This window comes from Vigna angularis, chromosome 7, assembly GCF_016808095.1.
Source record: "Vigna angularis cultivar LongXiaoDou No.4 chromosome 7, ASM1680809v1, whole genome shotgun sequence".
Classification (NCBI taxonomy): domain Eukaryota; kingdom Viridiplantae; phylum Streptophyta; class Magnoliopsida; order Fabales; family Fabaceae; genus Vigna; species Vigna angularis.
This window is the reverse complement of record NC_068976.1, coordinates 13,867,390-13,882,324: the sequence shown is the minus strand read 5'-3', so window position 1 is coordinate 13,882,324 and position 14,935 is coordinate 13,867,390. Positions and strand designations below refer to the sequence as shown.

The window sequence follows — 14,935 nt, the reverse complement described above, 5'->3', positions numbered from 1 at the left end:
GGAATAAATGTACTCATATACCCATCATTTATACAGTCTTTAAATATTTAAAATATTAATTAAATAATAAAAAAATTAAAAATATATCACTTAATAAATAAATTAAATGTGTCTTAATAATTTAAAATAAAGAAAAGAGAAGATGGATAAATATTGAAACATGTAAGAGAGAACTATTCACACATAAATATTCATGGTATTATACTTCCTATTCTACATGCGGAACGGTCCTTAGGCTGTACGATCCTCCCTACTTCATATGTCGAACGGTTCTTAGGTCGATTACTAGGCCAACAATCTTGGCCGATCAATCATCAGGTTGACTGTATGGTTGCATTATAAACAGTAATAATTCATTAAAGTCTCTAATAAAGATTAAGGCGTGATCGGGTCGTCATTAGGTCGACGAAAGGTAAAAGCCCATTACAATCAGTATAAATAAGAGTTTCAAGTATGATTTTTGGGCAGACTGCACACGCTGCACATTATGCACTACTTGCATCACTTATTATAACCGTTCGGTCACTTTACTGACTTGAGCGTCAGAGCACCTTTAACAGGTACGCCCCCACCTGGCTTGGAGAGGAGGGAAAGCGAGTTACGTCCGACCATTCAACGTTCGTCCAGCTCTCAAGGGTCGCCCGCTTGGAGTAGAGCCCGCCTGGTCTTCATCTTGCAGTGCGTTGAACAGGATTCGTCCGTTCGGTCTCTAGTATCCACTAGGTTTTCAATACAATTAGGAGTGTTTTAGTAGGGTCACACCAAACCCGACCGAAACATTTTGGCGCCCACCGTGGGGCCGAACTGGTATTCCCCATTGTAGCCACAAGAAACTAGTGAGTGGTGCCTCGAAAGAATGTCAACTCAATCTTTCGGCCTCTCACGCTCGGCCTCGACTACCCGACAACTCGGCCTTGCCTACTCGGCAACTTGGCCTCGTTTGCACGGCCCTTCGGTCTCCACTTTCCGACTGTTCGGTCTTCGAGGTAATTCCTCGAACCTAGCCTCGCAGGTACCTAGCCAAATTTGGCATCAACCGTTCGACCATTCATCGGCCTCAACTTCTCGACCTTCAAAGGCCTCAAACTCCTCGAGACCATCCCTTGGTCTCGACCATTCGGCCACTCCTTGGCCTCAGCAACTCGGCCTCCAAAGATCTCAGCCGTTCGACCTTAATGATCAGGTACTTTCTCAAACCAGACCTCGCAGGTACATAGCCAAAATTGGGGTCCACGTCAAATGATTCGGTCGTGCAACCTCAAGTACGTCCGCCATCCGACCTCGCCTATTTGGCCTCATAAGCCCAAGTTGATGAACGACGAGTTCTTTAATGAACCACTGTCAGCTTGGCCGGGCAGTGAACGACGAGTTCTTTGCTGAACCACTGCTGCCCGACTCCAGACAAAGTCCAAGTTGATGAACGACGAATTCTTTAATGAACCACTGTCAGCTTGGCCGGGCAGTGAACGACGAGTTCTTTGATGAACCACTGCTGAACGACTCCAAACAAAGCCCAAGTTGATGAACGACGAGTTCTTTGTTGAACCACTGCTGCCCGACTCCAGACAAAGACCAAGTTGATGAACGGGACACCCTGTCAACTTGGCCGGGCAGAGAATGGGACACCCTGTCGCCTGGAGCACTTCAAAGGTCAATCATTCGACCTCCAAAGGCCTCAATCGTTCGGCTTTGCACAAACCTCCATTTCTCGGCCTCCAAGGCTTGAACCATTCGGCCTAACACCGACCACATCTTATCGGCCTCCTGTGGCCTCAACCGTTTGGCCTTCAATAGGCCTCAACATCTCGGCCTCCAAAGGCCTCAACCGTTCGGCTTTCAAAAGGACTCAACATATCAGCCTCCAAAGGCCTCAACCGTTCGGCCTTCAAAAGGCCTCAACATCACGGCCTCCAAAGGCCTCAACCGTTTGGCCTTCAAAAGGCCTCAACATCTCGGACTCCAAAGGCCTCAACCATTCGGCCTTCAAAAGGCCTCAACATCTCGGCCTCCAAAGGCCTTAACCGTTCGGCCTTCAAAAGGTCTCAACCTCTCGCCCTCCCGTGGCCTCAACCTCTCAGCCTTCAAAAGGTCTCAACATCTCGACCTCAAAAGGCCTCAACCGTTCGACCTTCAAAAGGCCTCAACATCTCGGCCTCCCGTGGCCTCAACCGTTCGGCCTTCAAAAGGTCTCAACCTCTCGTCCTCCCGTGGCCTCAACCTCTCGGCCTCCCGTGGCCTCAACCTTTCGGCCACTACTTGGCCTTCGTATGGCCTCACCTGCTCGGCCATTAAAGACCTTAACTCGGCCTCCAAAAGGCCTCATCATCTCAGCCTCCTAGGCCTCAACATCTCAACCATTCGCCACCCTCAGCCTCAACTTATCGGCCTCCAAAGGCCTCAACTTCTTGGCTTCCAAAGGCCTCCACCTCTCGGCCTCCAAAGGCCTCAATCGTTCGGCCATTTCTTGGCCTCTAAAGGCCTCAACTCCTCCTCTCGGCCGTCCATGGCCTCACTTTTACTTAGCCACATTCGGCAATCAACCATTCGGCCATATGACCTCTTCCATCCGGCCTCAGGTACTTAGCCAAAACTGGCATCAAGTGTCCAGCCTCACAAATACTCAGCCAACCATTCGGCCCCAACCGTTCGACCATCCGGCCTCTCTACCATTCAGATACTTAACCAAATTAGCGTCAACTATACGGCTATTCATCCTTGTATATGGCCATTCGGCCTTCAGTATACGCTCATTCGGCCTCTACCATACGGTCATCGTCCTCCTTGGCCACCAATCTCTGGTCGTTCGGCCTCTACTACTCGGCCTTTTATGGCCTCGAACTTCGTGGAATTAGGTATCGAGCGTTCAGTGTAACATCCCGATTATATAATAACAAATATTACATAATAAAGACGTCATCATTCAAATATAGAGAACAGTCAGAATACGACATGTATGAAATTACAGTCATTCACCAATAACAGACACTGAAAATTTAAACTTAAACAGTGGAAAGGATTAAACACTACAAGTGTTTAATCAGGAAACTATAAGAAGACTACTCCGCAACATCAGCAACCTCCAGCTCTTGCTTCAAGGGAAACCTCTTCAACAACGTCTGCTCCCATCCAAATGGATGATCATCGCCAAAGAAACATACCCAAACAACACATAATAAAAACAATGCAAGGGTGAGCTAGATATAAAAAGCATGTTATACAGATAGCACAGTTAATTCAATGTTATCATACTTAGGTTCGTATATAAAAGAGCAATTATAGCATGTTCATTAAATCATAATTCAACTACTTACACGACATGCAAAAGTCATTCAAACATGGTAGACTAACATCACAATACTTGTTACTTTATACCCCGACTCGTCCGGACTAGAATGATTACCGAGCTATGGCGGGTCTTGCACTCGTGGTGGCTTTATGGAACTTGAGCACTACCGCTCTGGCACTACCGTCTGATGGAACTTTGGGCACTACCGCCCGGCCACAGTCACGAGGTAAATCCGTTATCACTCACCTTGGATCATATGGAAGCATCCAAGACTAGGACCTCCTGCTACTCCTCACCACATGGTTCAATCCTCTCTACATGAGAAGAAAGACCATTGGAGTTTCAGGATGACCCCCAAAACTGAGCTACCATGTAATCATTCTATACAACCCCAAAACACCACCATGTATCCTCTCCTTGAGGATCATGGAATTACGTTCATGAATCATATTGTTACTTTGAACCTTAACCCCAATTATGAATAATCAGATACCACCATATTATCCCAACAATTCCAACATATTTCATACATTCACATGATTTCACATAATTCATGTCACAGACAATATTTCAAACATTGGTACATATAATTCAACCCAAAAGCAAAGGACTTAAAATTCAACATATTTGTAAAATACTATTTGGACGAGTACTATTCACTGGATACTATTGGACGAACGCTAATCAATGTTTTAAGGACGAACGCTCACTTCTATATTTAGGACGAACGCTCACTCGACGAACGCTCACTGGACGAACGCTCACTAGGACGAACACTCACTTGGACGAACGCTCACTTCAATATTTAGGACGAACGCTCACTCGACGAACGCTCACTGGACGAACGCTCACTGGGACGAACGCTCACTTGGACGAACGCTCACTGGACGAACGCTCAACTATTTGGACGAACGCTCAAAATGTAACCGAACGCTCAACAATTTGGACGAACACTCAACTGGACAAACGCTCAACTTGTAACTTAAGGACGAACGCTCATACTATTTATTTAAGGACGAACGCTCATACTGGTTACTTAAGGACGAACGCTCAGAATACTTAAGGACGAACGTTCAAATACTTAAGGACGAACGCTCAACTCAAATTGAAGGACGAACGCCACACTCAGACTGAAGGACGAACGCTACACTCATATGGAAGGACGAACGTTAGCTATTTTGGACGAACGTCCAATTTCACCTTGACGAACGTTCAGTCATTTTGAACGAACGTCCAATTTGAAATCAAATTGGACGAACGACGTTTCTGCAGAATTTCTGCAAGTTTTCCAGAAAACCCAGAAACGAAACCAGAACCCAAATATTCATCCCATTCTTCCCATATTTGCATCAAATACAACATATATCATCAATTAAACAAAAGATCTAGCTCCCCTTACCTCTTGAAGACTTCCTTGAATCACTTCCAGAAAGTTTGATCTTCTTCCAATCTTTAAGAGTTCTTCACTTCTTCTCCCTGCAAGGACTCCCCTCTCACCAGATGTACATCCCAGCTCCTCCTCTCAGCCCTTCTGAATTTGGTGCAACTTCCACGGTGCTCTTTGGTTGGCTGGAAACGGAAGGAAGGAAGGGCTCCCTTCCTCCTGCTGCTCTCCCGCTCCCTCTCCCATGCCAAAATGAAAAACCCCCTTTCCTCAGCTTCTTCTCTGCCCTTCAATAATGCTCCCCCAATTTAATGAAAAGGTGGGTACCCACCGTGTCCCACCTTCCTAAAATTCACGGGTCTTACATTCAACCTCGGCGGTTTGTCCTTAAGGCACGACCCGTTTCAACTATCTAGCCAGTCATCTTAATCAACGAATGACGAAGACAGAAAAAAGGCCAATAGAAGATCTCGTCTGTAGCAGGAAGGTCGTAAACATAACCCCTTCGCATAATAAAATCATGCTTGGGCTTGGGGGGCTTATGTACTGTACGATCCTCCCTACCCCACATGCCGAACGGTCCTTAGGTCGTACGGTCCTCCCTACCCCACATGCCGAACGGTCCTTAGGCCGTACGGTCCTCCCTACCCCATATGCCGAACGGTCCTTAGGCCGACCACCAGGCCAACAACCCTAGCCGGCCAACCACCAGGCCGACTGTATGGTTGGATTATAAACAGTAATAACTCATTAAAGCCCCTAATGAAGATTAAGGCGTGATTAGGTCGTCATTAGGCCGGCGAAAGGTAAAAGCCCATTACAACCAGTATAAATAAGAGTCTCAGGTATGATTTCTGGGCAGACTGCACACGCTGCACATTATGCACTACTTGCATCACTTATTATAACCGTTCGGTCACTTTACTGACTTGAGCGTCGGAGCACCTTTAACAGATACGCCCCCACCTGGCTTGGAGGAGGAGGGAGAGCGAGTTACGTCTGACCAGTCTTCAACGTTCGTCCAACTCTCAAGGGTCGCCTGCTTGGAGCAGAGCCCGCCCGATCTTCATCCTGCAGCGCGTTGAACATGATTCGTCCGTCCGGTCTCTAGTATCCACTAGGTCTTCAATACAATTAGGAGTGTTTTAATAGGGTCACACCAAACCCGACCGAAACATTCATGTTTTCATATTTAATTTAAAAATTGAATATCAATATTCATATTTTTAAATAGTTAATATGAAAATTTAAATTTTTTATTAAAGTGGAGACAAATTTAAATAATATCAATTAATTTATCATCGCTAATTCACGATACAAAATTATGCAGAATTATCTTTTTTTTCTGGTTCACGTTACAAAGAGTAAATAAATAATTTCTGCAATAAAGAAATCTAGATTTTTTAAATCTAACTTAAATATGCATTAAACCTTATTTCAGAGAGTAGCAGGAAATTATATATTTAAGGCCTAATTTTTATACAGTTTGTAATATTTAAAAAGGGAAAATAGAAAATAACAGATGAAGACAAAAATTATAAGAAAATATAAATTAAAAGTGAAAAATAATAAAATTAAGTCTACAATTTATTATATGTTATTATTTTTCTACCTCACATTTATATTTAATGAATCTTTTAGTTTTAATTTTATATGAAAAAAATATTGATAAAGTGAAAATTAATCAAAATGAAGTGTTCTTTCAAGATTAAATAATGTCACATGATTCAGATGTTGTTTTTTAAAAAAAAATTAATATGTTTTCTTGGTTGAAATATAATCTTCTTAGTTGAAATACCATTTTTCCTACATGAGACATTGAATATGTAAAACCTCCTAAAATGATATTTTAGGAGTGGTGTAATCTAAAAATAATGAGACTCGATTATTTTAATGTTAAATTATTTTATTATAAATAGTTTTGTTATAAACGAATTTTGTTATTTTAAAACGTATCATCTATTTAGAAATCACTTTTCTATAGAATTCTCTACCTTCTCTCTAAGAGTTCTAACTTCTGAGTCATCTCTTTGACGATCAGGATGTGCCTAATCGACCATGATGACAAGGTCTACATTCCTTCTGATCAGTTTCTACAATAGAGCAAGTAAGTTTCAGCTCCTTTTTGCTCTTTGCTCTTTAATCGAGTCAATGCATGAAAGTTTTCATTGTGTTGTTCTTTGGGCTTCTTGGTAAATCCAAGGTCCTAAGGACTTTTTCCTTTTTCAATTTGGTGATTAGTAGGTGTTTCTATAAATTCCTTGTGTGAAAAGTAATTTGGGTGTTCTTAGAGCTTTGTATCGTCGGTGTAAGGTAAGAGAAGTTAGTGACTTTTCTTGATGTTATTTTAATTAGGTTGTGTTGAATGTGATTAAAAATAAAAATTTATTTTCCTTTGTATGAACTGGGATTGAATGCTTTAAAATAGTTAATTGATGCTTAGTGAAATGATGTATGTTTTAGAATATGATGAATCTGTTTGGATGTGTTCTTGATTTTATGTCTTGGTGTTTGTTTATTGTATTCTTTGAGATAGGAAAGTTTTAAAAGTGGGTATTCTTATATTCTACCAGCTATTCAACTCATATGATATGAATATAACTCATATTAGAGGAATGGAGTGAGAAGATAATAATAGGAGGTCTTTAACTAGACTTTATTGTTAGATATGAAAAGATTAATCTCGTGAATAATAAGGTGATAATCTTGTGTTTAGAACTTTACAGAGTATAAACATTACTACAATTGCAAACCTATATTGAGTACGTATGTCAAAGCATGGATCCAGATAATTGAATCTAGAGTTAATTGTATGTATGTTTGTTTATTATTATACACGTTGAACTAATATGACATGTTTTAATTGTTTTATGATGTTTCTTTCTGAACAATAACTTATCTTACCTTCTTTTCTCTTCTATGTTGTTTATTTTTTTGTAATGATCATCCATTGATACGAGTAGAAGATGACTTAGGTACCGACATGTCTTTGGTGTAGGCCGATGATGTTGTTGAGTGATCTTGATGTTTTATTTTCTTTATCTAATTTTTTATTATAGATGTTTTATATTTTTATTTTTAGTAAAACTTGTTTAGTTCGTATGATCATCTATGTATAAAATATTAGATTGATTATTACTTTGGATAATTGTTTTTTTATCTATTTTTTTAATATCATAATTTGTAATATCTTATTTAGTAGTTTAAATTATTAAATGAGATGTTACAATAAACAAATAACTTTTTATTGTTTTTAAATATATTAAATATTATTTTTATTTTAATTGATTATATTACTTCTTATAGGTTAATTAATTTTTTACTCAAATTTTATTTGGATAAAATACAAAAGTTCTTATAATTTATTTTTAAAAAAATAAAATTAATAATACGAATTAAAACACTACATTTTCCAATTCTTACATTTAATAAAGCAATGACACTTTAAATAAAAAATATAATTATTTAAAAGTAAGAATGCTACGAACGGTTGATATTTACGTATCTTCATTTCTAAATTGAGGAACTCTGAAGAAACTGTTGAGGGACTTAACAGGTACATTATAAAAAAGAATAAAAAAAAGTTGGTTTAAGTCTAATCTATTGAAAACTTTCAATTTAAGACTTAATAGATTGAGATATATCAAAACATTATCTTAACTTTACTCATGATAACTAGGGACAAAAATGTCTTAAAAATATGATCACTTATATCATGATATCATAAGATTTGAGAAATAAGTGACAAAATCAGTACCTCACGTTTCAATTTAGGATCTTCTTAGATAATTACCAACCATTGATTAAATAGGTGCAAGAAAAAGAGAGCCTTATGATATTCGAAAAAAAGAATTTACCGAAAAGATACATCAATAATTAAATTTTATATTTTAATTCATATAAAAGATTAACACTAAGTCTAATTTAAAATTTTGAAACAAAAATTATTTCTCAATAAAAAATATTTCTTTTATACTATCATTTATATGTATTTATATAAATTGATCAAAACTAATCATCACTTCTAATATTTTCAATGAGTTTTTTTTTTTATAGAAATAATTAATCAGAAAACACAATAACAATAAAAACTGAACCCAAAATCTTAAAATAGTTTATAAATTTTGATAAAATATTTAACTTTCTTGTATCAAACTTAAATACCAACAGCCCACCTACATGATGTGTTGATAGAATCATTAGATTAAAAGTTCCAGACGAGGAAGAAAAACACTGCTTAAAATCATTTAAAAATAGGTTGAATTATTAAGAAGCAAAACTTTAAACCTAACTTAATCGTATAGTTTATAAGATAAATTGATTTTATATCTAATAATCCACGACGTGTGACTTTCAACGTGAATGTAACTCAGTGATTGGTTATAAATGGTTATATTTTGGTGTTGAATTCCAAATCACGAATAAAAACAAAACATTGATGATGTTATGTCAGAGAGGCTCATCATGTGAAACTTGTTTGAAACATATTGTGTTGGGGCCACAGCGCAATATCTATCACCTCCAAGAGAAGATAATCATGAGAGAGCCACACCAGAGTGATCCAAAAAACTCAGAAAGAATGCTTAAAACTGAGAACCATTCATGCCCTTCTCATCACCATGAGTTCCATTTCTAGTCCAGCCATAGACACACCAACAACAAAACACATCATGACCTCGGATTCCCATGTAAGTTTTTCATCTAATCACCAAGGTTGGTCCATGTTTTGGAATCGTTAATGATATATCTTAATGTATTTTCTCTTTAAGTTGTCTGAAAAATCTTGTTCTAAATACATTATTTCATTCGTTTTCATTTTGTATATGAGTCACCATTTTCATGGTGGTTGTAACTTGGAATAGGGTTTGTCAGATTCAAGGACAATAGGGGAACGTGTGTGTGCAGCGTTGACGCCATTGATGGTGGCTGTCGCAGGTTGTTTGGGTTATTGCTCAAACAGCGTTGTGCAGGAGAACAAACGTTGTCCCTACACTGATGAGGATTTCGCAACGCTTGCTGCTTCAACAAGATGTAAATAATTAACCTTTATTTGTATGGCTTTACTAAAAGTTTATCTAAATAGATCGTTCATCGAAAATAGAAAACGTTTTTATTTTAAAAATAATATTTTCACCTGATAATTAATCAATTAGCTAAATGATTAGTACACTCATACATTGAATTGTGCTTTAGGTTACTCTCTCAAACTAATTTCTCTATTTAAATTCCACTGTATTGGTACATATATTTGTATGAAGGTTTCCCTCAAAGTTTCAATCACCATTTCATCCCTAATTTTTCTTTTTTAATTATGATACATAACTTTAAACTATATAATTAGTGTTTATTTACTGCATGCATCATGATAGGTTTTCCAACAGAAAAAAAAGGTGAAATAACTTTAAATTTTTTAATTTAAAATCAATTTAGATATGCTAATTTTTGAAGAAATAATTAAATAAAATACTTGTCGTAATAATGTTGATAATGCAGTCACAATTAAGGAAGTGGAGGCATTGCATGTGTTGTTTAAAAGGTTAAGTAGCACCCTAATCGATGATGGTTTTATTCACAAGGTAACTTTCATTTTCTATTTTCTTGCTTCTTCTTTCTAATATTTTGCTTCTTTTTCAATAATGTTTCTATTTGAGATACACTGTATTTCATTTATTTTTAACATCAATTTTGCATGGACTTCTTGTGTTTTTGGTATTACTTTGTAGATGGAATGGAGGAAAATTTATCAATGTATTTTTCCAATGATTTTTAAGATAAATAATAAAATTCTAAAATATAATGTGAAAAACCTTAGATTATTGTAATTGTACCCCTCCCCAATGGGAACCAAAATTATAATAAATTTATTTCTACAAAAAATCATTAAATAGGAGGGAGGATATTGCATAAACTATCATCTACCAAACATTTATGTTGAGGATTTCATTTTGGTCAATGATGCAATAATATTGATCTTAGTATGATTTTTCTATTGTAGGAGGAGCTTCAATTGGCATTGTTTCACACACCAAATGGAAAATATTTTTTCCTTGATCGAGTAAGCAATATCTGTGTTAACAAAAATATGTTTAATCTTATACTTAAATTCTTAACAAAAATAAACATAAGAGAATACTTACATTACTATCGAAACCTCATGCTTAATACTAAAATAAAATATTAACATAATCCAGTTATTGTAACCATGAAATTGTACAATTTAAAATCTTAAATTATGTAATCTGAAATATTACATTACATAATTTTGAATAAAAATTCATTTTTCAGGTTTTTGATGTTTTTGACCAAAAAAGAAATGGTGTAATTGAGTTTGACGAATTTGTCCTTGCTCTCAGTGTTTTCCATCCATATGCCCCCATAGGTGAAAAGATTGATTGTATGTTCAAACTGAAGAGATTTTTTTCATTAAATGAAATTAAATTTTTCTTCACATCTAATCTTTGTCCCTTCATGACTTCTTGTAGTTGCATTTAAGCTCTATGACCTCAACCAAACTGGATTTATCGGAAGAGAGGAAGTAAGTGTACTTTTGTGGTATAAGTTTTATTGTTCATGCATTTCCTTAATTAATATGGTGATCTTTAATTAGAACAAAAAAGAATTTTCTACATAATTTTCCTTGATAAATTTGTTTTTATTAAGAGTAGATTATATTTCTGTCTTTTTTTTTCTTTTTTTATATTATTCACATATTTTTTTAAGGGTGTTAGGTTGAATTCAGTTTTATTTTTTTAGTGAGTTAGAAATTTTGTAATCCAATTTAACCCATCATATGTTATGAATTGACTCACTTGAAAATGTTTTGTTCATTTAATTTATTTTATATATTTATCACAATATAATCATAGTGTATTAACTTGATTTATTTTATTATATCAGTACACGTATTTTACCAAATATTATTATAAAGATAATGGTTGAAAAATTAAAGTGTCAACCTACGTAATTTGTAAATAAAAAAATTAAAAGTTTAACTACTATTTTGGTCTCTATATTGTGGGCTTTGATTCATTTTGGTCTCAGTATTTGTTTTTTTTCAAGTCTCATTATGTGTTAAATCAACTTAATGTGATCATGTGTTAGTCTAATAAAAAATTTAGTTAATAATTTTGTTCCTATATTCTTTTTTGGACTCAATTGAGTTCTTATATTATTTAAATATAGACAATGTGGTCCCATTTTCTTCATTTTCATCCTTAACAAAATTTGGGAATAAATTCAAAAGCCATAATTAGATTCATGTGTCTATCTTCAACGATGTAGTGGACAAAAATAAAGATATTAGATATAAAATAGTCGATCTTAGATCTAAAGGAGATGATTTTAGTGAGATTGTGTCACTAGAGAAGGAGTTAAAAAGAGAACAAAGAATTTGGACTTATACATGATTACCTCCTAACAACGTTAATGTTAATTTCACAAAAGAGGTCACATTGTCTCCTTTTACTATTTAACCTACAAATTAAGTAAATCAAGATTCAATTTGACCCACATTTAAATTTTTTTGAAATTTTTACTACTTAGCACGATTTAAATCTTGTCGGTTGAAACCCATTTTGGAGACTTAAAAAAATTCTTTTATTATTTTGACATCACCCCTTTATAAACTATATTAACCTCTCTTAATTACTTTCAAAAATATTATAATGGTAATTATTATAAACAAGTGTAATCCAAAACCATATACTTTATTAATTATTTATGGTTAGAAATAACTATTGTAACATCTTATAGGAGGTCTTTAACAAATACAAGGTGAGATTAACATATACTACTATTATTATAACTATAACTGAAAACTACATGAAATATAATCAAGGAACTACGTATTGATTGGTTATTTGGTTATATGGTTTCCTTGGTTTTTAGGTGAAGCAAATGGTTGTAGCCATTTTGATTGAATCAGACATGAATCTTCCTGATGATCTTCTTGATGCTATTGTGGACAAGGTTATTACTTTCTAACCAAACATGAAAAGGTAGCTTCAATATGAAACATGCTCATTATAGGACATTCACAACTCTCTTTTTTTCAGACAATTGCTGATGTGGATAAGGACAGTGATGGTAAAATCAGTAAAGAAGATTGGAAAGCTTTTGTGAGTGAAAATCCATCCCTCTTGATGAACATGACACTTCCTTACTTGAAGTATGATTTATAAAACATTGTGATCCTTCTTTTTTTGTGATTACTCTCACCTAATTCTTTGGATGTTTTTTGAAAGTGTAACTAACTATGTCACTTTGTTATTTGTCAGGGATATCACCATTGTGTTTCCAAGTTTTCTTTTCAAATAAAGGAGGCAGAAATTTAAAGGCCATGCTTTTGTTATCTTGGCATCAATGTGTTAATAAATGTGTATTAGAAATAAATTCTACAATAGAAACTGTATGTGGATATTTATATGTATTAGTTATGTATTAGAAAGTGGTTTTTGTATTATAATGTATAGGGAATAAGTTAGTGAAGTAATGTGTTCACACTATAATATGATTTTTAAAAGATACAATAGATATTATAATTATTTAAAAGTGTGATGAAAGATTTTAGAAATTTTCTTGTAATAATTATTTTAGTGTTAGACTTCATTTTACATTGAGACTGACATATCATGATAAGTTCAGAAATATAACTCGGTACAACTTAACAGTATAGCTTGACAAAGTTTGGTATACAACTCGGCAAAACTTGACAACACAATTCGACTACATATCACTCAGAGCTTTTATAGTCGTTATCCTTGTTTTCTATATTTTCTTCTTGTTCTATATAAGTTTACATAGAATTAGATACTGTATACAATATACCCTTTTAGTTTTTTTCAATAATATTCAAGTTTTTTTCTTTCTTCTCCCTTTGTTTCTTTTTTTCCTTCTTCACCTTTCGTTTTACCATGGTAGCCTGATACTTCATAATGGACTTAGAGTTCTTATAGAAGAGCTTTGTTACGCTTGCTCTATTTGTTTCTTTTCTTCTTGTCTTCTTTTTCTTGATCATTGTTCTTTTTCTTTCTTTGTCTTAATATCATGGCTATGGAACAAACATAAGCAACTAAAGCTATTGCACCAAGTTACCTACATTTACATCCCAATGAAAACCCAATTATTTCTCTTGTTTCTCATGTTCTTGATACAAGTAACTACCACTCTTGGAGTTGTTCCATAGTCATCGCACTCTCAGCAAAGAATAAGGTTGAATTCATTCTTGACATGACATCCCAACATGACAAAACACATGTTCTTTTTCCTGCTTGGTATTGCTGCAATAGCATGGTGATTTGCTGATTCATTCTGTCTCACCTTTGATATGTGAAAGCATTGTATGGATGGACCAAACTCTCAATATATGGAATGACCTCAAGAACAAATTTTCATAGAGAGATCTTGTAAGAATTTTAGACCTTCAGATGGCGACTACCACTCTTTCTTAAGGAGATCTCTTGGTTACATATTACTTCACTCGTTTACAGGGTTTATAAGATGAGATGAACAATTTTTGCCTAGATCCTACGTGTGTATGCAAAAAATGTACATGTAATACTTCCTCAATTGTCACACAATGCAAATGTGAAGATAGAGTTATGCAATTATTAAAAGGATTGAATTATCAATTCTCAAATATTAAGTCTCATGTTCTTCTTCTAAAGCCTATCCACCTATTTCAAAGATTTTTTTTCTCTTATTCTTCAACAAGAACGTCAACTCATGGCAGGACACATCTTGACTATTATTTAGCATAATAGTTCTTCCACTCATACAAATAATACCATTACTTGTCCTATTACAATCATGTTGGTCACTCTGAAAATACATGCATTAAAAAGGATGAGTTTTCTAACCAAGAAAACAAATATTTGAAAAGCAACAACACACCTTCTTCCTCACATAAAATTTGCACCTATTGATACAAGATGTTCAAACCAAAGAGAGGATTGGTTTGATTAAACCTCAAGGCGACTTATACATATTGTTTTGCATGTTTTATTATATTTGTCAATACTTGCAACAATAATTCTTGTAAATTAATAACATATGACATTTTGGCCTAGGACATCCCTCTAGCACTAGATTACACATTTTGCAATCTAAATACTCGTACATTACAACTCATCATGTTGATGTTTGTGATGCTTACCATCGTGCAAAACAAAAAAAAAACTACCATATTCTTTCAGTACATTTAATTCTAAACAACCTCTTGAATTGCTTCATATAGACATATGAGACATTGTGTTCCTTCTTTGAAT

At 35.0% G+C, this 14,935-nt stretch overlaps 1 protein-coding gene across 4 annotated transcripts; it reads left to right on the top strand.

Moving 5' to 3' along the window:
• The first annotated feature begins 9,150 nt into the window (after window positions 1-9,150).
• LOC108337376 (calcineurin B-like protein 10) lies at window positions 9,151-13,231 on the top strand. Of its 4 annotated transcripts, none has more exons than XM_052881099.1 (9): window positions 9,151-9,358; window positions 9,533-9,701; window positions 10,164-10,246; window positions 10,666-10,725; window positions 10,956-11,064; window positions 11,153-11,205; window positions 12,558-12,638; window positions 12,725-12,787; window positions 12,947-13,231. In XM_052881099.1, exons 1-9 carry the CDS (start codon window positions 9,290-9,292, stop codon window positions 13,001-13,003), a joined length of 744 nt encoding a protein of 247 aa, XP_052737059.1. In that variant the 5' UTR covers window positions 9,151-9,289; the 3' UTR covers window positions 13,004-13,231. The 4 variants fall into 4 exon arrangements, with proteins under 4 accessions (XP_052737059.1, XP_052737058.1, XP_052737060.1 ...); XM_052881098.1 differs by having other exon boundaries at window positions 9,152-9,358; window positions 10,956-11,049; window positions 12,725-12,837; window positions 12,947-13,227; XM_052881100.1 differs by having other exon boundaries at window positions 9,153-9,358; window positions 9,543-9,701; window positions 12,725-12,837; window positions 12,947-13,227.
• Window positions 13,232-14,935: the final 1,704 nt, after the last annotated feature.

Coding starts and splice junctions, on each gene's coding strand:
- LOC108337376 (XM_052881097.1), top strand. CDS start 9,290: ATGAGTTCCATTTCTAGTCCAGCCATAGACACACCAACAACAAAACAC. Junction 9,359..9,532: donor TCATGACCTCGGATTCCCAT/GTAAGTTTTTCA, acceptor AACTTGGAATAG/GGTTTGTCAGATTCAAGGAC. Junction 12,838..12,946: donor ATGACACTTCCTTACTTGAA/GTATGATTTATA, acceptor GTTATTTGTCAG/GGATATCACCATTGTGTTTC.